Raw genomic sequence first — 25522 nt, 5'->3', positions numbered from 1 at the left:
CACCCAGATCGGGGGGTGTGGGGCTGGGAGAAAAATGCACAAACACAAATGTGTTGTGACTCAGGCTGGGCGGCCAGAAACCCGGCTCCCGTTCCTGGAGCCCCCGGGGCTGGCAGGGCCTGGGCACAGTTCACTTTGTGACAGCCGCGTCCTAGTGGGCTGTGAGTCAGAGGGACTGCCGGCCCCCCCACCCCGCGCCACGGGTGACAGCCTTCACTTAGAGATGTCAGCGATGCCTTCCTGGGGCGTCCTGGGCTGCAGCTAGGGGGCTGGCTGGGCTGTGGCTGCACTGTGCTTTGCTTGCTGTGTGCCCTGAGGCCCCTCCCCTCCCTTCCCGGGGCCTGAGTGATTAAGGAGTCCTCTCCAGTCTCTTTCCCCTGCTGGGTCTACTCCCTGTTTGAGAGACCACCTGTGAGGTGCAGAGCAGGCCCTGCAGAGCCAGTCGGGGAGGTGCTCTCCTGTTCTGGCCCCTGCTAGCTGCACAGCACAGGCAGGTCCATCAGCCCCACCAAGCCTCAGTTTTCTCATCTGTAAAAGGGGAAGACACAGCACCAGCCACAGAGGACCACCCCCCAGCCCTGCCCCTCAGCCTTCATTTCCAGTCCAGCTGCCCCCTCAAGCTCACCGCTACAGTCTGGGGTCCCCCCCACACCTCCAGGCAGGACCCTGCACCCACACGCCGCCCCCAGCATATGGCCTCTCCACTCCCCCTGCTGCCCTCACCTAATCCCGGCCACCCACCTGCACGGTGGGAGGCAGGCCCTGTCTTGCACTAATGCTGCATGTGACCCCTGACCCTGCCAGGGACTTCAGAGCCCCCGCACAGACACAGCCCCAGCTCTTTCTTCTCACGTCCCCAGTTCCCAAGACATTCAGTCATTCAGCCTTAGTCTCTGGGCCCCACCTGGCTTGGGCATGTCTCAGGGTGCCTGACATGTGCCACTCAGTTCTGCAAGCCGGTGTCACTCCTGCCGCCAGCTCAGACCAGGGCGCTGGGACACTCACAGGAGAGCTCACAGGATGCCCAGTAGCATGGACCTGACACTGGAGCCCGGCCCGCCTGCTCCCCCAGCCCGGGCCCACTCCATTGTCCTGCACCACCTTCCCTCCATGTCTCAGCACCCCCCATCTTATTTATTTATTTATTTATTTATTTATTTATTTATAATTCAGAGGCTGACAGAGGTCTTCCATCTACTGGTTCACTCCACACTGCCCGCAACAGCCAGGGCTGGGCCGGGCCGAAGCTGGGAGCCCGGAACTCAGTCTGGGTTTCCCACACAGGTGACAGGGAGCCAAGTTCTTGAGCCATTGCCTGCTGCCTCCCAGGGTGCACATTAGCAGGAAGTTGGAATTGCAAGTGGAGTCAGGACTCAAACTCAGGCCCTTTGGTATGGGATGCAAGTGTCCATGCAGCACCTTAAAGGCCGCACCAAATGCCCACCCTGCACCACTTTCTTGATGTGTGAATTACCCTGTCGCGGGAGGACAGAGGCCGGTTCTTCCAGAGTCGCCGGGCTTTAACCCGAGGAGTCAGGACTAGAACACGGAGCTCCAGCCTTCTCCCGGCTTCCACGCAGGCACAGGCGAGCTCCATTCTCACCCACCTCCACTCCGCCTGGCTCAAGCTCTGCCCAAGATGGGTGTGACACTGGCTGAGAACCTGGCCCAGAGCTGAGGGCTGGAAGGAGGCCAGGGGTCTGTGCACAAAGGCAGGGGGCGCTGCAGGGCTGATGCAGCGCTGACCACTGTCCTTGCTCTGCAGGGCCTCTGCGGAGGTGGAGCTGCCCCATCCTGAGTTCTGCTGGGGCAGGAGATCCTCTCCTTCCGCATAGCGGGGGCTTGTGGCAGTCACATCTCACTCTGGCCCACGGGTCACCGGCCCCAAGCCACACACGGAGCTGATGCACACACCTGCAAGGCCAGACTGGAGAAGGAGCACCATACTCTCCTCCCTGGTTCCCCCAAAGGGCAAAGGGGTCCCAGAATCTTGGACAAAGCCCCAGGGTCCAGGTGCCGGATGCCTGGAGTTCAGGTCCAAACACAGACGCATCACCCTCCGGGGAGTGAAAGATTTGCCCACGGTTAAACAGCGTGCAAGCACGGGAGCAGGAACTTGAACCCCACTGCAACTCCCAAGTCGAAGTCCACAATTAGAGGAGCAGGAACTCAAATCCATTGCAACTCCCAAGTTGAAGTCTACATGACTCTTTTTTATTTTATTTTTTTTTTAATTTGAAAGGTAGAGTTACAGACAGTGAGAGGGAGAGACAGAGAGAAAGGTCTTCCATCTGCTGGTTCACTCCCCAAATGGCCGCAACAGCCAGACCTGGGATGATCTGAAGCCAGGAGCCAGAAGCTTCTTCCAGGTCCCCTATGTGGTTACAGGACCCAAGCACTTGGGCCATCTTCTGCTGCTTTCCCAGGCCATAAGCAGAGAGCTGGATCAGAAGTGGAGCTGCTGGGACTAGACCCGGTGCCCAGATGGGATGCTGGCGCCAGCCCCAAGGTCCACATGACTCTTACAGTGGAGGGTCTGGTATCTCTTCCTCTCTGCCCCAGTCTGTACACACACACACATACACATGTGCACACGCATACACATGCGTGCACACTCACCTCCCCTCTAACTACATACTGCCCATCCCCTCCTCCCACTCTAGGACCTGTGTGGGCTGGGAAGCTACTGGAAAGTTGCCAAGTGACCCAATACGTGGTTCAGCCAGTGCCACAGATCAGATACCCACTATGTGCCCAGCACTCAGGGGTTGGGGGAGGAGGGAATGACCAGAGGCTCTGACCATACAAGAACATAGGATCTGACCTGGGAGAAAGCAGCTCACGGCAGGAACCCCTGGGGTACCCACCAGGCAGGCCACGCCCCCACTACAGGAGGCAGCTGGAGTCTCCAGCAGTAGGGGACGAGGCTGACCCTGTGAAGGGGGCTCGCAGGGAGGCCGCAGCTGGGCCTCGCAGGGTCTGAGCTGGCAGAGAAGGAGCAGGGGGCATTGCCTTCCCCCTGGAGGGTGCAGAGCACAGACTCCCGGAGCTACGGCCCTTCCAGGCAGTGGGCTCCTGCCTCCCTCTGGCCCCGCCCCATCCCAGCTGTAAAGTCATGTCATGGCTCAGTCGGCCGGGAAGCCTCATTGGCCAATACCACGCTGAGACTTGCCGGGTTTCCCAAACCTGACTGGTCATCAGAATCCCCTGCCTCCTCCCGCCCGGCTCCCAACCCCTGCATCAGCATCGCCAGGACAAGCCTGGTCCTGGGGCTGTTTTACAAGCTCCCCAGGGGGTTCTCAGGCTGGAGAGGCAGGAGGCAGCCCAAGGGGCAGGGGTGGGAGGGGTTGCAGGGAGGCTGAGAGGAGAGAGGCTGCTGCAGGGCCCCCAGCCCTGGCGGGGAGTCCAGAACCACAGGCTCCTGGGCAGGAGGAAGTTGTAGAGCCCCACTGAGCCAGGACAGCCCTACCTGGAGTCAGGGCGAGCAGGGCTGAGAGCCTGAGCAAGCCCTTGGGCCTCCCTGGGCCTCAGCTTCTGTCTCTGCGAAATGGGAGCAGCAGATTAGAGGACGAGAGGTTAACAACCTGGCGGACCCCTGGCTACCACTGCATTTCCTCGACAGGTGCTTCTAAAGGCCCCGCCACGTGCTGAGCGTGGCTCTGAGCACTCGGACCCAGAGGACGGGAGAGAGGAGCCTCCAGACACCCAGTGTGGGGGCAGAGGGTGGGAAAGACAGCCCATTACCACGTGGTCCGACTGCAAGGGGGACCAGGGGCCGGAAGGGGACCGAGAAGCGGGGTCCCCAGGGCTGAGCAATTGTCCACTCCAGGCTCTGGCCCTGTGACGGGCCCGCCTGTCCCCTCAGCTCCCCAAAGCGGGATGACCTAAGACTGTGCCCTGCTTGCACTCTAGACTGGAGCCTCCCTCAGGCCCCTCGGGGTAGGCCCTGTCCCTCTGGGGCAGGCCAGCGGGGTCCTCCTTGCCCTGCGACACCGCGGACAGGGCGCTCCCCCAGCCACCTGCCTCCCTGTAGGGAACATGGCAGGGTCAGTCCCTGCCAGGGTATCAGTGTGGGGAAGAGGGGTCCCTGGGAAGCAGGTGTGTGTGTGTGCGTGTGTGTGTAAAACAGGATGCTGTGGGCGGGGTGAGTGTGAGTGCATTAAGTCCTCACGGAGTCCCATTGCTGAGCCCCCCCAGCCAGCCACAGGCACATGTCCCCAACCACCTGGGTCTGCTCAGGGTGCCTGGACAAGGCCACCAAGCTTCCCCACCCTACCCCCTGGGGACCCCAGTGTCGCAGCCGCTGCTTTCTGGTTCAGCTCTCCTGGCACACCTGGGTGCTCCCCTGTTCTGGCCACCTCAGCCCTCCCAACACTCATTTTGGGGGAGGGGCTTCCTCCCAGCAGAGGGGCACAGTCAGACTACTCGCCCTGTCTCCAAGGATGGACCCCCAGAGTCCACGGTAGGGAAAGAGCCAGGCGGGGCAGGAGGTGGAGCGCGGGGTGCCCGCCCCTCCCACGCCCTGCTGCACCCCCGACACGCCAGGCTGCGGAGAAGAGCTGAGTCACTGCTCTCGGAGTCTCAGTGGCCCCATCCACACAATGGGGCGCCTCTCCCAGAGCCCCCGCTCGCTGTGGCTGTCGCTCCAATGAATGAGCTCACCCTCCAGGATGAGCCATCCGTGGCCTAGGGCCGGTTCTTCTGGTCCTGGCTAGATGCCGGTGCAGGGTCTGGGGGAAATAGCGCCTCCTTCCTGCCTGCCCCCCATCCCGCCCATGCCACGTTCACTGCCAGGCCTCTGAGAGGCACCAGCCTCTGGCGGAACAGATCCTGTCGCTGCTTTGCGCCCTGCAGGTGCCACTGTGGCGGGAACCTCCGGCTGCCAGAAGGCACTCTGGCTGGGGGTGGAAGTCCGCAGCTTCTCCCACCCCTCCTACAACCTGTGGCTCCCACAGCCGAGAGAGGGCCCTCGGCTCACCCCAGCAGGCTCACCCCAGGGTCAGCGCTCCTGCCCGGCCCCCACCTTGCAGACCCAGCCTCTCCTCCAGGCCCCAGGCCAGAGAGGGTGTTACAGGGCCTGCTCGGATTCCACAGCAGCCCAGATCCCCGGCTTGGCAGTTGGGTGGGGGCACCTCCTCTTATTAGCCCCTTCTGCCGCACCCCCCGCCCACCTCGGAGAAAGCCAGGAAAGCAGGGTGCCCCACCCAGCAGCTTCCGGATTTACTCGAAGGAGGATGTCCAGGTATGGGGCTCGCCCGCCTCCCCGAGGAACTGGGCTGGGGCTCAGAGGGTCCCAGCGTGGTCAGGGCACACGGCCCCTCCTCCTCTTCCCCAGGATGTAGTTTCCCACCCTCCCTCATGCCACCCACCTTCAGGTAGGGAACCAGAGGAGGCCAGACTGCCAGGGAGGCAGTCACACTCCCCCCACCCCTACAGCAGCCGTCTGAGCCACCTGACCACAGGGAGCTGCCTGACCAACTGAGAGAGGCCCCACCCTCTCTCCCACACCTGGCAGGGTTGTAGCCATCCCCAGAAGCACAGGCTCTGGCTCCCTGTTCCCAGGGTGGGGGCAACAGGAGCCCCTCTTGAGTTTCCTGAGACTCACCCAGCTACCTGGGCCCTCGCCTGCAACCCCCATACCTACCCACCCCACCTTGGTGCCTCTCCCAGTCCCGCCCACCTCCAGCTCCCTCTGGAGGAGGAGCAATTGATCAGATGATTCGGCCGGCACCAGAGATCTTGTCCATTTATGGAGGAGAAATGAGGCTCAAGGAGGGGACTGCCTGACCTCCCGAGCCGTGGAGCCATCCGGGACAAGACAGAGCTCCTGGGACCACCCCGATATGCCTCATCCCCCTGGGGTCCAGCCCAGCCTGAGCCACCCTCCTGCCGGTCCCAGTCCACTCTCAACCTCGATCTGAGCTGACCCCGACCTCCAAGTCAATATCCAGTGTCCAGAGACTGCCCCTCTCATCCTCCCAGCCCACTCCTTTGTCACCAGTGCCCACTTCAGTGGCCAAGATGAGGACACATCTCACATGTGAGGCAACAAACTTTATTGGTGTCAGGCAGAGGGAGGTGAGGGAGGGACTGAAGCGAGGACTGAGGCTGGAGAGGCTAGGGGCTGCTGGGTGGAGGGCGGGTCTGCCTCCCCGCCGCCTGGGGACTGTCCAGGGGGAGACGAGTCCTTAGCGGGTGGTCTGGTGCACCTGCTCGCGGGAGGAGATGACCTTGCCGTCCTGGACCTCTTCCACAATGGTGCGCACCTGGCGGGTGGTCACGGCTACAGGGGAGACAGACACCTGGAGGTGGGTGGGGGGCCGAGGGGCCCTTGCCCAGCCCCCAGCCCCCTGAGTTGGGGCCAGTTCTCTTCCCAGTCCTCTCCCTGCTTCTGTGAATGCCTCTGGTGGCCCCTCAACCTCACAGCAGACACACATCGCTCCTCCCCTTGCCACAACCTCCCTTCTTCCTATGTCCACTGGTGCCTTGCATGGGTCTTGCATTTAACTCTGACCCATCAGTGGCCTGTAAGAAGACCACGTAGACAGACCCCTGTGGACAGGATGCTGCCTGAACCCTGTCCCAGCAGTCTCCAGGGCTGATCCCCATCAGACTGGGCTCTCCAGCACAACCCCCAGGCCCCCATCACCCCCAGGAGAGTGGGAACCCAGGGCTATGGTCCAATCTTCCCCATCAGACTGGGGTCTAGAGGGCAAGGACCAGGTCCCCAGGTCCCACCAGGCTGCAGGCCCCAGAGCCAGGACTGCTCCTGCCCATCTGTATGGCTTCAAGAGCAAAGCTCATGAGACTGTGTCCCTGTCACCCCATCAGATGAGTCCCAGACCCAGGACCACATCTCCTCCATCAGACTAGGACCTCCAGGGTAACAAACTTTATTGGTGCTCCCTGCCCTCTCCACAACCCGTCAGATCTGATGGCATCTCTCTCACATGACCCAACCCTGAACCCTAACGGGTCCCTGACCTAAGCCCTCATTTCCGGGAACTCCTTAGGGACCCCGCCCAGCAGTGCGCAGGGGGTTGCCTGGCCCATGCACCCCGCCCCCAGCCCTCAGGCACTGAGATCCTTACGTTCTTTTGGCTTGTACTGAGTCAGGCTGCAAAAAGAGAGAGAGAGAGAGAGAGATTAGATGTGGGTCTGAGACAGCCTCACCCCCAGCCCAGAGGCCCCCAGCCCCGGCCCCGGCCCCCACTCACTGGGCGTCCTCGCCCTCCAGCAGGCGGCGGTAGGTGGCGATCTCCTGCTCCAGCCGCGTCTTCACGTCCAGCAGGATCCTGTACTCCTGGTTCTGCTGCTCCATATCACAGCGCAGCTGTGCCAGCTGCTCCTCCACGCTGCCAATCAGCCCCTGGATCTGGGACAGCTGCACGCAGTAGCGGTTCTCTGTCTCCGCCAGGCTGCCCTCCAGGGATGCTTTCTGCAAGGGGGGAGAGAGAGAGGGTCAGAGATTGATGAAGCTGCTCCTTCCCTCTGTGCTTGCCCCAGGCCCAGCCCCAGGCCTGGCGGTGCTCCTACCATGCTGAGCTGGGACTGCAGCTCGATCTCCAAGGCCTGCATGGAGCGCCGCAGCTCCGAGATCTCGCTCTTGCCACTCTGCAGCAGCTCGCTGTTGGTGGCTACCTCGCGGTTCAGCTCCTCCGTCTGCAGACGAGACAGCACAGGCAGCCTGAGTCCCCTCCCGGAGACAGCCAGCACCGTGGGCTCCCCTCAGCCCCGAGGGCCGCCTTCCTGGCCTCCCCTGAGCCTCCCAGCCTCCTCCCAAAACTGACGGCCTCTTCTCACCAGCTTCCCACTTCCCAAAGCCCAGGAGCTGGCCCTTTGAAATGTTAGCGTTTGATGGTGAATCCCTTTAAGAGGGAGCCAGCCAGGATGCACAGCCCAGCCCAGTCCTGGCGCTCGTTCCCGACTCAGGGAGCGTGGAAGCAACCCCTGCTCCCGCCTTCATTCCATGGGCGCCCCCCACCCATCCCCCGATTCCGGTTCAGCTTAGCTCCACGTCTGTTGATGCAATGGGTGGTCCTGATCCCTAGGTCCCATCTCCGAGGCCGGGACACCCGCAGGGGCCAGGTGTTCAGCTTCCTGTTGGAGCTCAGGGCCCTGCCTCCCCAGCCCGGGCAAGGCCTCTGGGCTGCAGCAGCCCATACCTTGGTGAAGAACCAGTCCTCGGCGTCCTTGCGGTTCTTCTCCGCCATCTTCTCGTACTGGTCACGCATCTCAGACAGGATGCGGCTCAGGTCCACGCCAGGGGCGGCGTCCATCTCCACGTTGATCTCGCCACCCACCTGGCCTCGCAGGGAGTTCATCTCCTATGGAGGAGGGGCAGTGGGTGTGGGTGTCTGGGATGAGGACTCCTCGTTTGTCCTGTTTAGCCTCTACCTTCTGACCCCCCCAATGATTTTTGTACATTTGCCCTGTACAGGCCCTGCCTCCACCATTAGACTATGTCTCCCCCAACAGACTGAAGACTCTCTGAAGATAAAATCTAATTAGTATTAGGCCGGTGTCCCCACTTCCTCCTCTAACTCCCATACATCTCTGCGAGGTCCAGATGTGAAGATTTGAGCTGAGACAGGATTTGGCCTCATCTGTCCCCAGCCCTCAGGCAGGAGTCCAACAGAGGCAGGAAGGCTTCTGCAGGCCCTTGGAGGCCCCTGAGGTGCAGGCAGCGGTGGAGGGGGCTGCCCTGCACACTGGCTCTGGACCCCAGAGCCAGGGCTCTGCAGGCAGGGCAGCCCTGGGCAATGATGAGCCCGGCGCCTGCTCTGCTCCCTCCCACAGCATCAGCCTTGGCCCAGCCCCAGGGCCCTGCCGCCCCCTGCCCAGCCTCCTTGACCTGCTGCCCCAGCCTGCCCACCTCCTCGTGGTTCTTCTTCATGTAGGCCAGCTCCTCCTTGAGATTCTCAATCTGCATCTCCAGGTCAGCTCTGGCCAGGGTCAGCTCGTCCAGCACCCTGCGCAGCCCATTGATGTCGGCCTCCACGCTCAGGCGCAGGGCCTGCTCCGTCTCAAACCTGACGTGGGAACCGGATGCTTCAGTCCAGGCTGCATGCACTCACAGGTGGAGCCCCTGACCCCTCGCCTGCCCTTTGCCAGGGCTCTGAGGGCTTGTGTGGGACCCACCCGGCCTCCTGGCTTCTCTCCTCTTCCCCCACCTCACCTCCCCTCCCCTCTGACACCCGTCTGAACCCAGTGACCTTTGCTGTATCTTGGGCTGAAAAGTGAGCTCCCAGCAGCCCCTCGGAACACCCCTCCCCAACTCCTAGACCTTGCCCCAAGCAGCCCAGGAGCCCTGGGGTGGGGAGGGTGCCTCCAGCCCAGCCCGGACTCACTTTGTGCGGAAGTCATCGGCAGCCAGACGGGCGTTGTCAATCTGCAGCAGGATGTTGGCGTTATCCACGGTGGCTGTGAGGATCTGGAACACAAGGGAGGCGTCAGGTGGCAGAGGCTCAGTCCAGACCAGGCTTCTGAGGTGGTCTCCCTGCCCCAGTCAGGGTGGGATGCCTTGCCTTTCCCAGACCCCTCCCTTCCCGCCCAGCCTCTCCCCTGCAGGGTGCTGCAGCAAGCGGAGCCTGAGGGGCTGAAAACCACTTCCTCCACCCACCCGCCACCACCTGCTTCCCCCACCACGGGCTGGAGCCTGGCCCAGCCCCCCAGGAGTGCAGGGAACCAGAGAGGCACAGGGGCGTGTCCCCAGGCCAGCGATGGGGAGAAGATGTGACAGTCTCCTGCTGCACGGCCAGCAAGCCTGCCCCTGAGAGTCTCCCCCAAAGGAGGCTAAAGGTGCCCTTAGCACACCGGAAGCCACGCCCCTGCTAAGCCCCAACCCTGGGCTCTGGCAAGCAGCCATGCTCCCCCCATCAGGGACTCTCTGAGCCCCCACCTTCAGGGGCAGTAAGGGATGACGAAGCCAAGAGAGCTCCCAGACTAGGCACACAGGAGGCCTTCCCCACTCGGCCCCACCCCCGTCTCCGGCCTGCTGCCCCCGGCAGGTGCTTTCAGACAACGGAGGCACCTACACACCCAGTGCCCACCCCGCCGCCAGCCCAGCCTTCCAATGCAGCCTCGTGTTTTATCTGACAACCACACGCAGTGGCAAGGCCCCTCGTGATGGGCAAAGCGTGTCTCCGAGGGGCTTGTCCCTGGCCCAGCAGGCAGCAGCTTAGCTGTCTGAGGCCCTGCTGCGGCCTCCGGCTGGACGCCAGGCCTTCACCTAGGGCAGGGGCTATGGGGGAGAAGTCATGGGCACCAACAAGCCCACCTTGTTCTTCAGGTCCTCGATGGTCTTCCAGTAGTGGCTGTAGTCGGGGGCGGGCCCTGGAGCCCGCTTCTGGTACCAGTCCCGGATCTTCACCTCCAGCTCGGTGTTGGCCTCCTCCAGGGCGCGCACCTTGTCCAGGTAGGAGGCCAGGCGGTCGTTGAGGTTCTGCATGGTGGCCTTCTCGCCACCGGCCAGCAGGCCGTCTCCGCCACCAAAGCTGCCGCCATAGCTGCCGCCCGAGCCGAAGCTGTAGCAGCTGGAGTAGTTGCTGCTCCCCAGGGCGCCAGCCAGGCCGCCCGCAGACCCCAGCCTGCAGGAGCCGGCGCCCAGGCTGCCCGACACCCGACAGGAGGTGCGGGACGAGCCCCCCAGGCCGGAGGAGCCCTTGATGGAGCTGGAGGAGGTGAACTGGCGGATGGTGGTGGTCATGGCAGCAGCGGCCGGCGGCAGGCGTGGGGCGAGAGGGCTGGAGAGGAGGCAAGAGTTGCCGAGGTGCGTGGTGCTGCCGGGGCTCGCCTGCTCCCTTTATAGGCCGGCGAGTGGGCGTAGCGATTACAACAGGCGCGCTCCGCTGTTTCCATTCCCCTGGGCTTTCATCACCCCTGGCGCCCGGCCAGCTCCCAGGTGGCTGCGGCCCCCTCCCCTCCCATCATGGGGCTTTGCCTCCTTTCGCCGAACCCCTGTGCTGGGCGGCTACATGTGCGTGTGTGTGTGTCTCTGGTCCCGGGCCCGTCACCTGTGATTCAGGCAGGCCCTCCAGCTACGCTTTCCCATGACCTAATACGGACAAGAGGAGCAGGCATGACGTCACCGTCACCCAGCCCTCCCGGGCTGCTGCCACCCCAGCCCAGCCCACCTGGATGCCGGGGGCAGGTGGAGAAATGGGGCAGGAAGTCAGGCAGCCCCCGCCCTCTCCACACACAGGGCGGCCCAGCACCAAGCGCCCACCTGCCCTGGCAACTGGACCTAAATCCACCAGGCCACCGCCCAACACGGGAGCCCCGGCAGCCTCAGGACACCAGCCCAGGTCACAGAGCAGGAAACGGGGGCTGGGGTGACGGATGCAGTATCCACCGCCCCTCCTGGCCCCACAGCGGGGCATGCGGGCTGCCCCTTCACCCACAGGGAGCTCCAGGAGCGGGGAATGCACCCAGGGGCCCAGCCTCCATCTGGTCAGGTTTCTGACCCCGTCCCATCCCTAGGACCCCTGGGTGGCCCAGCTTCCTCTTGCAAGCCTTTCCCTATGTGCCTCTGACAGGTGGGGGTCCTGGGCTGGGGCAGGCAAAGGGGTGCTTGGCTGTGGGATGGGGAGCGGGGTTGGGGGATGTGGGGGTAACAGGAGATCTGTTCCCCCTTCTACACCCAAGAGGCCTCAGAGAGGGGTACAAAGCCTAAAGACAGGCTCTTCCTGGAGCCCCTCCCAGGGCGGGCTGCACGCCCCACCCCAGGGCCCACCCCGCCCTGCACCCCATCCCCAGCCGTGCCTGGGTCCCGGGGTCCCGGCAGGCCCTGCTGGGCGGAATGTGGTCGTGTTTCAGTCTGCCGATGGCTTCTACCTCCCAGACAGGCCCAGACAGCCCCCGCCAGCAGCCGAGAGATTCCCCAAGAACCTCGCGGCTGCCAAGCCACCAAAACAAACAGGACGCCCCCCACGCTCGCACACGCCCCCGAGCCAGGCAGAGCCGGTCTGGTTCCCTGGGCTGGCTCATTGCTGCCGCCCCCTGTCATTCATCAGGGCCCTGGACTGGTCCTGTGGAAACCCCCCTGCCCAGCCCCTCTCCCTCTGCTCTGGAACCCGCCCTGGGCTGAGGCAAGAAGCCCTGTGTAACAGGTGTGGTCCCCGGAAAGTCTGTGGGGCCAACCACAGAATCAGGGACCCACAGACTGATTCTTAGAAACCTCCCTGGCCTGGCAGACGGTCCCACGCCTCCACCCTCAATTCTTCCGCCTCCTTCCCCCGCGTCCGCCCGGGGCCCCGTGGTGGGCCGGGCAGCCTGGCAGTGGCGAGCCGACCGCAGAGGATCAATAACCTCTCCCCCTCCCCCAGTGCCGCAGCGCCCACCACAAATCACACGCGGACTGCACTTCAGGCCAAGCTTGAATCGTGGTCACTGGGGGAGACCCAGGAGGCCCCCTGGGTGGGGGCTGCAGGAAGTGGAGACAGAAAGCCACAGCTCGTGGGTGGGGTGCAGACGGGTACATGGGGCACAGCAGCGAGGGCTGGGAGCTGGGGGCCCTGGCTGCCCCGTGGTGCTCCAGGCAGGCCAGGCTGTCACACAGAAGGGGCCTCAGTGGGTGCACAGTGCACCTGCTTGTGGGACAAGACCACCTGGCCGGGACTTCCTCCATGACGGTGCAGTCCTGGCGGCTGCTCACCACGACTGCAGGCGGAGGAGGACGGGGGCACAGGAGCCTCAGGTAGGAGCCCCTATCCCACCCACCAGCCTAGCAGGTCCCCTCCCCTCCCACCCGGAGGGGTTCTCAGCCACTCCTTCCTTCTGGATCCACAGGGCCCCTCCTGTGAGCAGGGCAGGGCCGGCTCTTACCTTCCCAGGTGGGCTGGGAAACCACAGACCAGGAGTACTGGTGGCCAGGCTACAGGGAGGGAGACCAGCCTGGACCCCTGGGAGCACTGCTGGGGAGGAGCAGCAGCTGGGGTGGCCTGGGCAGAGGGGAGAGGGAAATCACAGCTGGGGGTGCGCAGAAAAGAACAGCTCAGGCCAACGGTCACAAGGAGCAGCGAGACCAGCCCCAGCCCGGCAGAAGGCCCGGTGGCATTTTGTGGCCACTTTGCGGCTCCTAAGCCAGGATTTACAAGGAGAAGCTAAGCAAGTGGTTTTATGTTTCCATATCCTGAAGGGCCCAACTGAAGGAGGCGGTTAAAGCAAGAGAGGCTGTGGTTAGACTGCAGATGGACTCCGCCATGGTCATGGAGCAAGACTCTGGAGCTCGTGACTAAGCACTCGGGACGCTCTCAGCCTTTGCCACCGGCCCACGAGCCAGACGGCCTCCCACCTGCCCCACAGCACAGCCTGGGTAAGGGCGTCACCAACAACAGTCATCCCAGCCAGAAACCGGGGTCATAGGTATCCACTCCTCCGTGTGTTCTTTCAGCATCTATGGAGCCCTGACTGTGAGCCACTCCCACCAGGGCCAGGCACCCAGCCTGCTGTTTCCAGCTCTACCTCTCCTCTGCGGGCAGGGCCTTCGATTCCCCGCCCCCAGCCCCTCCCACCCGCAGAGCTCCTCAGCCTCCCCAGGGGCCCCCCAGCCCCACCCTGACCTCTGCACACGTTCTGCATACCCCGCCTCTGGCAGTTCCCTCCCTGGCTCCCCGCAGCCCACCCTGGGCAGACCCCAGCCTGCATTCTCAGTCTCACCTCCCGAAAACCTCATGGCCTTTGGGGAAAGCAGCCGTAGCCCCCACTCGCAGGGCGTCCTCGCCCTCCAGCGGGCGGCGGGCGGCGGCGATCACCGGCCCCAGCCGCGTCTTCTCGTCCAGCAGCACCTGGTACTCCTGGCTCTGCCACTCCGCATCCCAGCACAGCTGACACAGCTGCTGCTCCACGCCGCCCATCAGCCCCTGCAGCTGCGCCCCGGCCCCGTAGCGCACCCCCATCTCGGCCATGCTGTTCTCCAGCGACACTTTCTGGGGCCTGTGAGAGAGGTGGCACAGCCCAGAGAGGGCCCGATCTGTGTGGGGCTGTGGATCACCCCGGGGTGATGTGGACAAAGAGGACAGAGGCCTTGCCGTGCAAAGCGGGGACCGGAGCTCCGTCCCCAGGTTCTGCACAGAGCCGCGGAGTTCGGTGACGTCGGCACCGCTGCTCTGTGGGGCCTCCCTCGGTGTCGGGGGCCACCTCGCAAATCAGCTCCTCCATCTGCAAGACAGGGGCAGGGACAGGGCACCCCACCCTGGGTAACTCTCAGAACTACCCCGCCCCCCTCCCGGTCTGTGTGGTCCCAAAGGCTCCTGCCCTCAGTCACCTTCAAGCCCATGGTGGAGCTTCTGGAATCTACTTGCGATTGTGCAGGCACTTGCAATCGTGGTTCCTGCCACGCACAGCGCTCAGAGACAGGCACCAGTTTTATCCTTTCCATGCCGGGCACCATCCCTGGGACTCCACGGAGCCTCGGTATGAGTTACCAGGGATGAGAGTGCCGGACACAAATACACACGCCCTAGGAACACGCGTGGAGGGGAGCCCTCACCCAGCTGTGGAAACCTGGACCTCCTCCCCAAGCCTCTCTGGTTGCCACGTTTCACACCTAGCGCAGTGGCTGGCCCAGCTGGGTTTCCGAAAGTGCTTCCAGCTGGCCCAGTAAGCAGGTCTGCGAGCGTCCCAGGCGCACCTGCACGCAGCACCTGCGCCCACACGGCCGCCCACCGTGCTGAAGAACCAGTCCTTGGCGCCCTTGAGGTTCTCTGCCACCTTCCCGTGCTGGTCACGCATCTCGTTCAGGATGCGGCTCAGGTCCACACCAGGGGTGGCGTCCATCTCCACGCTGCCGTCACCGCCCGCCTGGCCTTGCAGGGTGGTCATTTCCTGGGCAGAGAGAACAGTAGCTCACCCAGGGCCACCCTGGGAAGAGGCCCTGGAGCTTGTCTTGGGGAGACTAGTGCAGAGATGGACAGACAGACAGGCCAGCAGCGCCTCACCCTGAAGTCAGGAGGCAGATGCTGTCAGATCTCGCACCGAGGGGCCACGGAAATCAACAATCTCCCTGACACGCCCTGAGGGGACAAGGGGTCCTCTCCCCATCACAGCAAAGGAGAGCACTGGCAACTGCACTCAGCGCCCTGACCACCGGGTCCCCACTGCCCACCCCAAGGCACAGCCTTGCAATCAGAGCTGGGCCCCTGCTGGAGGGAAGCAGTGTGGAGCCAACCTCAAAGTCAAGACCCCTGCCCTCAGCTCAGGCCAGCCCGGGGTCAGCTGAGCGGGAAGGCACAGTACAGGGGGACACCGGGCCTCCTGAGGCCCCCAGCACAGCCTAGATCAATCCCGGGGGTGAGCCTGGGGCTCCCAGGAGCTCTCTGGCAAAGGAGGCAGGAAAGGTGTCAGGGAGGTGGAGTCAGACCTGGTCGCGCACCTGACGGGAAGCCGCTGTGCAGCCTGGGATAAATCCTGAACCCCGCTGAGCCTCCGTTTCTTCAATGGTAAAGAGGGAAGCACGTGGCTTTCTCCCAGCGGGCTGCGGGTACCAGTGCAGGAAGTGCCGCAAGCCGGGCCAGTGTCCCTGTTGCTATGACGATTGCTATAAGCCTTAATGACAATAATTAGCACTGTGTGTTCTTAGATTCACTCCCTCATTAGTTAAGTGTCACCACACAGTTGGCTGAGCCTCAAGGGACGAGGGTGATAGTTCTGGGAAGAGGGACCTCTTGTCAGAGTCAAGGCCAGGGCAGGGTCAGGGACCCACCAGAGCCGGGAACCGGATGGAGCAGTGTCTGGCCTGCCTTGGCCTCGCCTCCTCGGGGCTCTTCCTCAGGTCGGCCAGCTGCTCCCTGAGGCTTTCGATCTGCACCTCCAGGTCAGGCCTGGCCAGGGCCAGCTTGTCCAGCACCCTGCACAGCTCATACACAGGTTTGGCTGCGAGGTGTGGGTCATGGAGAGCCGCAGCAGGCCGAGCCCAGGGCCCACCTCCGGGCGCCCCGGGGCAGCCCAGAAGCCCAACCCCACTTGGTGCGGAAGTCATCGAAGTCGCCAGCCACCAGGTGGGCACTGACAATCTGCAGCACGAGGCTGCCAGGATCTGGGAGAGACAGGGACGTGGAGAGACGCTTCCCAGAGGGACCCTGCCACACCCTTCTCACTGCCAGTGAGGATGATGAGGGTCCCTGTGGTCTCCTCTCAGATCCCTGCTAGGAATTTCAGGGGCCCACCCCAGACCCTCGGGGGGCTCACAGAGTGGTGGGGCTACAATGCCAGGCACAGGTCCGCAGGGATGCCAGGAGAGAGACTTCTGCACCCACCTCCTACTCGCTCTCACTCCTCTTTCCCAACTAGATGCACTTCTAGGCTCAGGTGCTCCCTCCTCCAGGAAGCCCTCCTGGACTCCGGTGTCCTCTCCCTGCTCATCTCTCTCTCTCATTCCACTTCTCCAGGTTGTGTGATTTTAGACCCATTTCCATGACTTTCCGGTTCTTTCCTCCCCCGCTAGACTCTGCACTCCAAGGGGACAAAGCCATGTCTGTCTCGTTCTTTGGAATCCTCAGCCCTGGGCACGGCGCCCGGCCCAGTGCTGGCCCCCAGGGAACCTTTGCTTAATTAAATGATTAATTAGTTAGCTGATTGACTGATGAGGTTTTGGCTGGCCCCGCCTCAGACCTAGGGCAAAGTTCCCTCTTCCCACAGTTCATCTGGGTGGCTGCAAGGAGAGCGGGAAGGGAGGGGCCCTGGAAGGAGCAGGGGCTGTTGTCTCCACTGGAAACGCCCCCAGAGGCTCCAGCTGGGGGGGGGGGGGCGCTGGGAGGCAGAGGAGAGCCCGGCCCCTCCAGGCTGCCCAGCAGGAGCAGGGGCATGGAGCCCGGGGTAGAGGGGAGCTGGCCTAGGAGCAAGAAGGTCCAACAGGCTGAGCCCAGGGCCGGTGCATTACCCCTCCCCACCGCCCCGGGCCTCAGTCTGCAGCCTACACCCGCCTCTGTGCTCTGGAGGCTGATTGGACGCAGCCCAGCCTGGGTGAGGAGGGGGCTGTGGGTCCAGGGGAGGAGCCCGGCACGTGGCGCCCTAGGAGCAGGGGCCGGGGGTGAGGAGCTGGCTGACCCCAAAGCTCCGAGCGCTGACTCACCAGGGCTGCCCGGCTTCCCCGCCGCCTGACCAAGCCCAGTATCTGATCTGGCACCGCCAGGCATTCTGCTTCCAAAGGGAAACTGCAGGAATCCCCTGCCCGGTGGAGGTCCCGGGCAGGAGCAGGCAAAGCCCCTCGCAGGGCAGCTCCAAGCCCAACTCTCCACCCAGGAAGCTGCACAGGCCACCCCGCCTGGGGGGCAGCCAGGCCCCAGCCTGCTCCACTCACCCCTTCAACTCTCACCTCCCCCTGGGGGCTGCAACACAGGGCAGGTCTGTGCAGAAGATCCAAGGGGCTACTTCTACAGAATGCCAAGGCCTTTGTTCTTAGGGGGCACGAGAGGGTGTGTGCTGTCTCCTCCGTCAGACTAGCTTAGTCTAGGTGGAAAAGCACAGCTCCTGACCTCAGGGATTCCACAGTTAGCAAGGGGAGACCCGACCCCAGAATGACCATCCTGGAGGGAGCATGGGGGACCCATGACAAAAGTGGCCATGAAGACTATAAAGAACACGATGAACAGGGCATAGCCTGGACCCCAAAATGTCAGAGGGGCCCCAAGGTCTGGGGATAGAAGGCAAGTGCCATCCATCCAGGAGGACTGCCTGGAGGAGGTGAGACAGGTAGGGCAGCAGTGTTAGAGCAGATTGCAATAGCAAGAGATTCAGGACAAGCGTTTGGTGCAGCAGTGAAGGTTCTGCTTGGGACATCTGCGTCCCGTATCAGAACGCCTGGTTCCAGCCCCAGCCCCGCTTCCCATTCCAGCTTCCTGCTAACGCACACCCGGGGCTCCAGCCGTTGGGTCCCTGCCTCCCACATGGGAGACCCAGACGGAGTTCCAGACTCCTGCCTTCAGCCTGGCCCAGCCCCACTTGTTGCAGGCATTTGAGAAGTAGATCAGTGGCTGCAAGAGCTCGCTCTCGCTCTCGCTCTCGCTCTCATAAATGAAAATGAATCTACAAAAGAAGAGCCAGCGTCGTCTCCCAGCAGCCACCCGGGTCCACCCCATCTCCACACCGTGGCCACGCTTGCTCTCCACCTAGACCATGGTTGCGAAGGTTTCCCCTGTCTCCTCCAGCACCTGCCCCAGTGCGGCCCCAGGAAGGGCAGTCTGCTCTGGCAACCTCCAGGCCTGGGATCAGAGACGGCCGCAGGGCCGGGTCCGGAGCAAGGAAGTGAATGAAGGAGAGACTGAACGATGGGCGCAGGTTGCAGCGGGGATGGACGGAGCCAGAGCCGACAGGAAGGGCCGAGGAGAGCAGGTGCGGGCAGGACGCGCCCACCTGGCCCCGCAGATCTTCAAGTAGGGGCTGCGCTCGTGGGCGGGCCCGGGGCCCTGTTTCTGGTGCCTCTCACAGATCTTCGGCTCCAGGTCAGTGTTGGCCTCTTCCAGGGCACACACATTGTCCAGATCAGAGGCCAGGCTGAGGCTCTGCACGGTCTCCTCACTGCCTCCCAGCAGGGCATCCGAGACGCCAAAGCTGGAGCCCAAGTCCCCACCCAGGTTGCAGGAGTAGCCCCCACCGTAGCCACCCCCAAGCTTGCTGAGAAGCGGGACAAGGTGACGGACATGCTGCCACAGCTGCCAGCTCCCAGGAGGCTGGGGCCCTGCAGGCGCCCCCCGCAAGGGCGCAGGAAGTCCAGGAGGACCCCCCGTGTGGCACGCACGCACCCTTGTTGGAGCCGGAGCTTGAGAACTGGCGGATGCTGCAGCCGGTGGCAGCCACGGCGTCCACGGGTGGAGTGCAGGGTCTGGTCCTGACACAGCCTGCTTTTACGCAGTGACCGCTCAACGCCCCGTTGTCTGCTTGGGAACAAATTTGGTGTTGGAGCTGCTGCCCAGGGGCAGGGTGAACCTCGTCCTCATGCATTTAGGCTGAGCTCATTGTCGGCGGGGGGGGAGGGGGTGCCGGAGAGCCCGGCCCTGGGAGCCAGAAAGGCCCAGAACCAGGCTCCACAGGCCCCAGGGACCAGGCAGCTAGTCAGCCCCCTACCCAGCATTCCTGGTTGTGGCCCTGATAGAGACCCCTGCCTGCCCCTTCCCTGGGGGGATTCCAAGTCCAGAGAGGAGACCCAGCCCCGCCCGGGCTGGGGGAGTCCCTGCATCTGAGCAGAACAAACCAGGCGGGCTGCAGGCCCTACATTTGCGGAACTCCTTTGTGAACGGGGGGACTTCCTCTCTCCCAAGGGCTTTGAGAGACTCTGGAGAGAACATGAGCAAAGGGAGGTGGGGCGGGGGTTGGGGCAGGGGGCAGGGAGGCCTTGGGGAGGCTCCCAGCCACGCCCCTGTCCCCGAGCCAGCACCCCTGCCAGGGAGCCGCGGGATCGCATCCTGGCGCTGGCACCGCCCAGTGCAGCCAGGAGATTACCCGCTGATCTTGGTGGCGCTAATGATTTCGGCGCTGCCAGGACGCACAGCTCTGTGCCGGGCCTGTCTGAATGGGGAGCCTCCTGGGGCAGCCAGGGCCTGAGGGACAGGGCAGGGACGGGCGGCGCACGGGTGGCCTGGGCGCTCTGCCCACACGTGGGGACAGGGAGGGAATCAGGTTTTCCATGTGGCCTGAAGTTCCCATGACGAGGCTAGACTGCAGGAAGGACTTCCTGCTTAGAGAGGAGGTGGTCCCTCCTGGGAAGGGGCCCCTCACCTGAGGAGTCCCAGAAGGCAACCCCAACCTTACCCTGATCCCACCCCCACCCCAGGGAGGATGCTCAGGAGGCCAAGGCCAGAGAACAGTCAGACCGGCACCAGGCTAGACAGAAGGAGGAACTTCCTGCCACCCAGGGACTGTCTTGAGAGAGGAGGGGCAACAGAGCCTGGGTCCACCTGAGTGGGCCACACACAGGCACTATGCCAGCTGATAGACACAGAGTGAGGACCCTTCCCCACCCCCCCAGGACCCCCTCTCTGCCCGAGCTCCCAGCCTTGTCCCCCACCCTGGCCTCCCCCAGGCAGCCTCCCTCTGGGCTCAGCGAGGGGAAGACCCTGCCTTCCAGCACCAAATCCACAGCCCAGCTGAGGCCTGGGGAGGAGGCCCGGCCACGCGGCGCCCCTGTCCCCAGCGCCTCCCCCTGCAGCCCCCACCCCAGCCTCCGGCTCCCCCGGGGCCTCAGGTCCCCTGCACCTGCTCTAGCAGCCCCTGTGGACCGACCTTCCCCAGGCCCAGGGGAGAGCCGAGAATGCACCCTAACCCTCCTTAGCCCAACCCCCGAGGGCTCCCCCCCCCAGTGCTGAAGGCGCAGCTTGGCCTCCCCTCGGGGCAAAGGGCACAGTCCGGGCCACAGCACGGAGCAGGAGCTGGAACCCCAGGGAGAACAGCCCTGGCCCTGTGGACTGTGTGGCTACCCCTGGCAAGGCTGAGGAGCCCAGGGAGCACTGTGGGGAAGCACGGTACAGGGCCCTGGTGCGTGAGCAGCCCAGGCAGCCCAGCACCTGCGTCACAGCCGGGCCTGCAGCCAGGGCCTCCCGCAGCCCCCACTCTCCCTGGCAGAGCCTGCCCAGGGCCACACGGAGGTCCTCTGAACAGCGCCTCCTCCTGCCTGGGCCTGCTCTCCACCCCCGGCAGGGAGCGGCCCCTGGCAGCACGGAGGGGCCACGCCGGGCTGTTGGCAGCTTGGCCAGCGGCACGGAGGGCAGAGAAGAAGGAAGAAGAGCTGCGGGCTCCCTCTCTCCAGCCCCCGGGGGAGATGGCTGGACGCCTCCCCAGAGGCCAAACCCACCCACCCACCCCCCCGCCACTGAGGGCCTGAGTGTGGGGTCCGGCTAGCTGGGGCTGAGCAAGCCCAGTGGGGAGGCGCCCCATTGTGTCGATGGAGGGCTGAGAGTGTAGACCAATCCAGAGGCTGACGTTCAACACGCCAGGTCCCACAGGCCCGGCAGACCGGGAGCCGTCAACCCCGAGGAGGAGGTGGACCGGGCAGGAAGGATCAGAGCCGGGGCTGCGCTGCCGTGCCGCAGTGGCCTGCAAGCGCTGGGGTAGTGGCTGGGGAGGCGGCCGGCTCCCTTCCACAAGGAGCAGGGGCAGTATCGGGGGCCACAGGAAGTGAGGGCCCCAGGAGCCTGAGGTGGGCTTCCATGGGGGTCTGGGCTTGGCTGGTGAGGAGAGGACCCGGGAGAGCCTCACTCCACCTGCAGGCCCAGCCCTGAGGGCCTGGTCAGCTGCTTTCCCCGCACCCCACAGACACTGAGCCCCACACCTGCAGGCACCTTGCGCGGGACGGGACGCTGGGCGCGGTTGGCGAGCAGGTGCCCACAGGTCCCTGCCCTCGCCTCACACCTAAGCACTCCCCTCCCCGGCCAGACACCCCTCTCAGAAGTGGGCATCACCACCACACCCTTGGCTGGAATCTTCCTCTTCCTCCTTTGTCTCCGGCCTCCATCCTGAGCCCGGGGCAGCCCCGCCCCATCCACCCACTAATGGTTTGTGTCTGCCTCTGAAGGGGCCCCACCCTCTGCCCCCCCAGGCCTGGGAGACTGCAGACACTGCTGCCCTGCCTCACACCTGGGGGGGGGTCCCCTAGGCCCCCTGCACACTCCAGGGGCTCCCTCCCCAGGGCAAGCAGACTCAGCCTCTCTTTCCCGCTGCCCCTCTCCACACCCCTCTGACTGTTCCAGGAACCACAGGCCTGGGTGCACAGACACCTGTGTTTCCAGGCAGAGCCACATCAGCCGCCCAGCCCCTTCCAAAAGAGGACCTGGAGGCCCGAATGTCCCGAGGAAGCCCAGGACAGGTCGGGGCACCGCAAGTGGGAGGGCAGCGGGCTGATGGACAGGAAGTCTGGGATGCCACCCAGGCCGGAGCTTGGCCAGGAGGCTTCCTCCCAGCCTCTCTCTGCTCCCCCTTCCTGAGGGTTGGAGAGGGCAGCAGCTCTGAGGGGCTCCCCCTCCAGGTCTGGGGCTTGCACCCCTCCCCACCTCACCCTGCAGACTGGCTCAGGGGCCCCCGAGGGCCCAGGGCAACAGGAAGTCAGGAGCACTGAGGGGCTCCCTACAGCTCCTTCCCACCTTCCAGGCCCCGCCCTCCCGGCTGCACCTGCCCACTCTGCCCATCCTTCCCCAGGCCCTGTGCAGGCTGGGGGCTCCCTGTTCAGGGAGGCACCCACGGGGGGCACCCACAGGGACCTGCGCTTTCTTGCTCAGGAGTGGTTTCCCCCAGGGGCAGGGGCAGCGGGCACCCAGAGAGGCCGTGTCTCTCCCCTCCGCTGGGACACGCCCTCCGGGCAGTGGCTGTGTCTCCCTGTGCAAGCCTCAGGATGCCCTGAGCATGGCCGGCGCCTTCACCTACCGCAGCGGCCCCTCGGCTGTCCGGGCAGGTGCAGACCGCACCACCCATCACAGTACCACCCACCCTGACCAGCGGGGGAGGAGGAGCAGGAGGATGTGGGGAGACGCAGCAAAGACAAGGATGAGGAAAGGAGGAGGGCCTGGGAAGAACCATCAGGGAGGGAGGTCGGCCACGCTTTCTAGAAGCGCAGCAGGAGGCGCAGGCAGGAGCCCCCTCCGCAGGGCCGGGCTGCGTGGCCCCCGCTCCTGCCTCCTCCCTCAAGCCCTGTCTCGTCCTTCCCTGAGGCTGAGTGCCCCCAACCAGCCAGCCAGGAGCCAGTTCCCCTCCGCCACCCTCAGCAGCCCTGCTGTCCCCTGTGCCTGCTGCCTCTGCCTAGGGAGCCAGGGTCCTGGGGCCTGGTGTTCAGCCGCTTCCAGGGGACACCCACCCCAGCAAGGCTTTGGGGCAGGAAGCACAGCTCTGTTGTGGAATCTGTGGCCATGCGCCATGATGTTGTGAGAAGAGCTCCAAGTTCAAGAACGTGGGGTTAGGAGTCGGCACTGTGACAGAGCAACTAAAGCCTCTGCCTCCAACACTGGCATCCCAGATGGGCGCCAGTTCGAGTCCCAGCTGCTCCACTTCCAATTCAGCTCCCTGCTAATGCACCTGTAAAAGCAGCAGAAGACAGCCTAGGTCTTTGGGCCCCTGCACCCATGTTGGAGACCCAGAAGAAGCTCCTGGCTCCTGGTTTTGGTCTGGCCCAGCCCTGGCTGTTGCAACCATTTGGGGAATGAACCAGCAGATGGAAGATCTCTCTGTCTCTGCCTCTCCCTCTCCCTCCTTCTGTAACTGTGTTTTCAAATAAATAAAAAATAAATCTTAAAGGAAAAAAAAGAAAAAAAAAAAGAACGTGGAGTCAGATCTGGCCTCTGTGTGGCCTTGGGCAAGGCCCTTCCTTCGGCCCCTCCCTCTGCAAAACGAGGGTTCTAGATGTGGACACCAAACCCTTCCTGGGGATGACAAAGAAGCTAACACAGAAAAGCAGTGAGCCCTGGGCCCTGTGGTGACCAGGGGTCGGTGAGTTCTCAGCGGCTCTGGAGCTGGCCAGGCGGAGGCTCGGGACAGGGAGGGGAAGCCACGCGCCTTGGTGGGCAGAACAACAAACCCAAACATGTCCACATCCTGATACCTAGAACCTGGGAATGCGCACCTCACGGGGCAAACAGGACACGGCAGCGGTGAGCCAGTGCAACACAAAGCCTTCCCAGGAGGGAGGCGGGATGAGGTCACATCTCAGAGGCCAGAGTGCCCCGGGCCTCGAGCCGAGGGATGCCGGCAGACCCTCTACTGAGCCTCCCCGAGGAACGCAGGCCTGTGGACACCCTGATTGTAGCCCCGTGTGCGGCTCTGAGTCCCTACGTTTGTGCTAACTTGTTACAGTCCCGGTAGGAAAGGGATCCACACTAGTACCACAAGGAGCCAGCCACTGTGGCCATGTGAGAATTACGGGGAGGAGCGCTCTCCCTTGCAGGGGTGCTAACTCTTTCCAGCCAAAAGGCAGCTTTCGGGCCCCCTCGGGCCCCACTTCGACGACTCCCCCAGTGGACGCAGACGGCGGGATGCGGAGCTGGACCTCACGCACCACTCCTGCACTGCACCCATTGCGTGGCAGTCACTGGGCCGGGTGCTCAGAACTCAGACCTGAGTCAGCCAGGCCCTGCCTTTAACGAGCACAGGCCGGTGAGTGGGAGACAGACAGACGCACAAACAATGTTATTGTGCAGTGACAAAAGTGTGTGTGTATAGGCGCCCTGGGAGAAGCGTGGAGGGAGCGACTCGGGCAGCCAGAGACGGTTTCGCAGGGAGGGACAGCCAAGCCGGGTTTCACAGCCAGGACAGGGCTGGGCCAGGCGGGAAATCTTCCAGGCAGAGGCGGGACAATGCCCTGGGTGCCTTAGGCAGCTCCTGGGGACTTGCTGCTGGGTCAGCAACAGGAGTACCATGGAGAATGGATCCTGGAGAGGACCCGTTCCTTCAGCTACTGTTAGGTGAACACTCACTGGGTGCCCAGTGCCGAACACAACACACAACAGGCAATCAACCAACCAGAGAGGCAGGGCCTCTCCTAGCGACAGGAAGAGGGGAGTGGAATGGAGGAGGGAGCCATGTCCAGGGAAGGGCGTTCCGGGCCAGGGTAACAGCTGTGCAAAGGCCCCGAGCCTGCACTAAGGGGTCCGTCTTCGAGGAACAGCGTGGCCCGAGTGGAGCAGAGCCACTCGAGATGAGAAAGGGTCAGGGCCGACCTCACAGAGCAGAGGCTCTCACTGCTGACGGCCAGAGCTGGCCCCCAGTGGTGCTCCCGAGAGCCAAGGCTGAGATCCATGATCCATGGCCTGTAGGCCAGGCCAAGGCATATTCTCATCAAAGAAAGAGAGAGAGAGAGAGGTCTTCCATCCGCTCGTTCACTCCCCAAATGGCCACAATGGCCAGGCGAGGCCAGGCTGGAGCCAGGGTACAGGAGTTTTCGCCAGGTCTCCCACCTGGGTGCTGGGGCCCAAAGACCTGGGCCGTCCTCTGCAGCCTTCGAGGGCGCAACGGCAGGGAGCTGGGTGGGAAGCAGAGCGCCGGGACTCAGCCCAGCGCTCCGCAGGCAGCGACTGCCCCCAGAACAGCCTTGGCTCCCTCGAAGTCCCGAGCCCCTCGGCTGGGAGAGGCAGACAGACAGACAGTGCTCCCATCTCCTTCTCCCCCAGTGCCCACGGCGGCTGGGGCTGGGCAGCAGCAGCCACAATGCAGGAACGCCATGCAGCTTCCCCACGTGTGTGTTGCGGAAACCCCACTGTTCGAGCCATCGCCACTGCCTCCCAGGGTCTGCATTAGCAGGAAGCTGGAGTCAGGAGTAGAGTCAGGGTAGAACCCAGGTCCTCCACGGTGCACGTGGGCGTTGCAACTGCAGGGCCCACCCTCCGCTCCCTGCCTGAGCCTTTAGCACGCATTGTGACTCCCCATGGCAAGAAGTGCGTCCCACACTGACTCGGACATGGGGTCACTTCCAGGAGGAGCTTGTGGGACTAGGGTTCCTTGGAACCTGCTCTGGGAATCCCCAGGCATACAGGCGTGAGAACAGCCGAAACAAGGGTGGGAAAGGGAGGCCACCACTGGTGCTGACCCGTCCAGACACTGTCCCTCAGCA

General features: G+C 63.8%; 2 protein-coding genes across 4 annotated transcripts; both read right to left on the bottom strand.

The window, feature by feature from the left end:
- Positions 1-6039: 6039 nt before the first annotated feature.
- LOC100344942 (keratin, type I cytoskeletal 17) lies at positions 6040-13811 on the bottom strand. 3 transcript variants are annotated; one of them, XM_002719383.6, is made up of 9 exons: positions 13660-13811; positions 10280-10745; positions 9351-9433; positions 8876-9032; positions 8166-8327; positions 7537-7662; positions 7218-7438; positions 7092-7117; positions 6040-6283 (listed from the first exon to the last, which is right to left on the bottom strand). In XM_002719383.6, exons 2-9 carry the CDS (start codon positions 10706-10708, stop codon positions 6189-6191), a joined length of 1299 nt encoding a protein of 432 aa, XP_002719429.1. In that variant the 5' UTR covers positions 10709-10745; positions 13660-13811; the 3' UTR covers positions 6040-6188. The 3 variants fall into 3 exon arrangements, with proteins under 3 accessions (XP_002719429.1, XP_089173950.1, XP_089173951.1); XM_089317824.1 differs by lacking the exons at positions 10280-10745; positions 13660-13811 and adding an exon at positions 9623-9768; XM_089317825.1 differs by lacking the exons at positions 10280-10745; positions 13660-13811 and adding an exon at positions 9633-9768.
- LOC127484396 (keratin, type I cytoskeletal 42-like) lies at positions 13656-24712 on the bottom strand. Its single transcript, XM_089318026.1, has 8 exons — positions 24633-24712; positions 18352-18612; positions 17072-17166; positions 15959-16036; positions 15704-15873; positions 14668-14826; positions 14102-14160; positions 13656-13935 (listed from the first exon to the last, which is right to left on the bottom strand). Exons 1-8 carry the CDS (start codon positions 24710-24712, stop codon positions 13656-13658), a joined length of 1182 nt encoding a protein of 393 aa, XP_089174152.1.
- Between the last annotated feature and the right edge of the window lie 810 nt (positions 24713-25522).

Source organism: Oryctolagus cuniculus, chromosome 17 (genome assembly GCF_051225735.1).
Source record: "Oryctolagus cuniculus isolate XC-2025 breed Fujian yellow rabbit chromosome 17, ASM5122573v1, whole genome shotgun sequence".
NCBI classification, from domain to species: Eukaryota; Metazoa; Chordata; class Mammalia; order Lagomorpha; family Leporidae; genus Oryctolagus; species Oryctolagus cuniculus.
The sequence above is the reverse complement of the archived record's forward strand: the minus strand, read 5'-3'. Positions and strand labels throughout refer to the sequence as shown.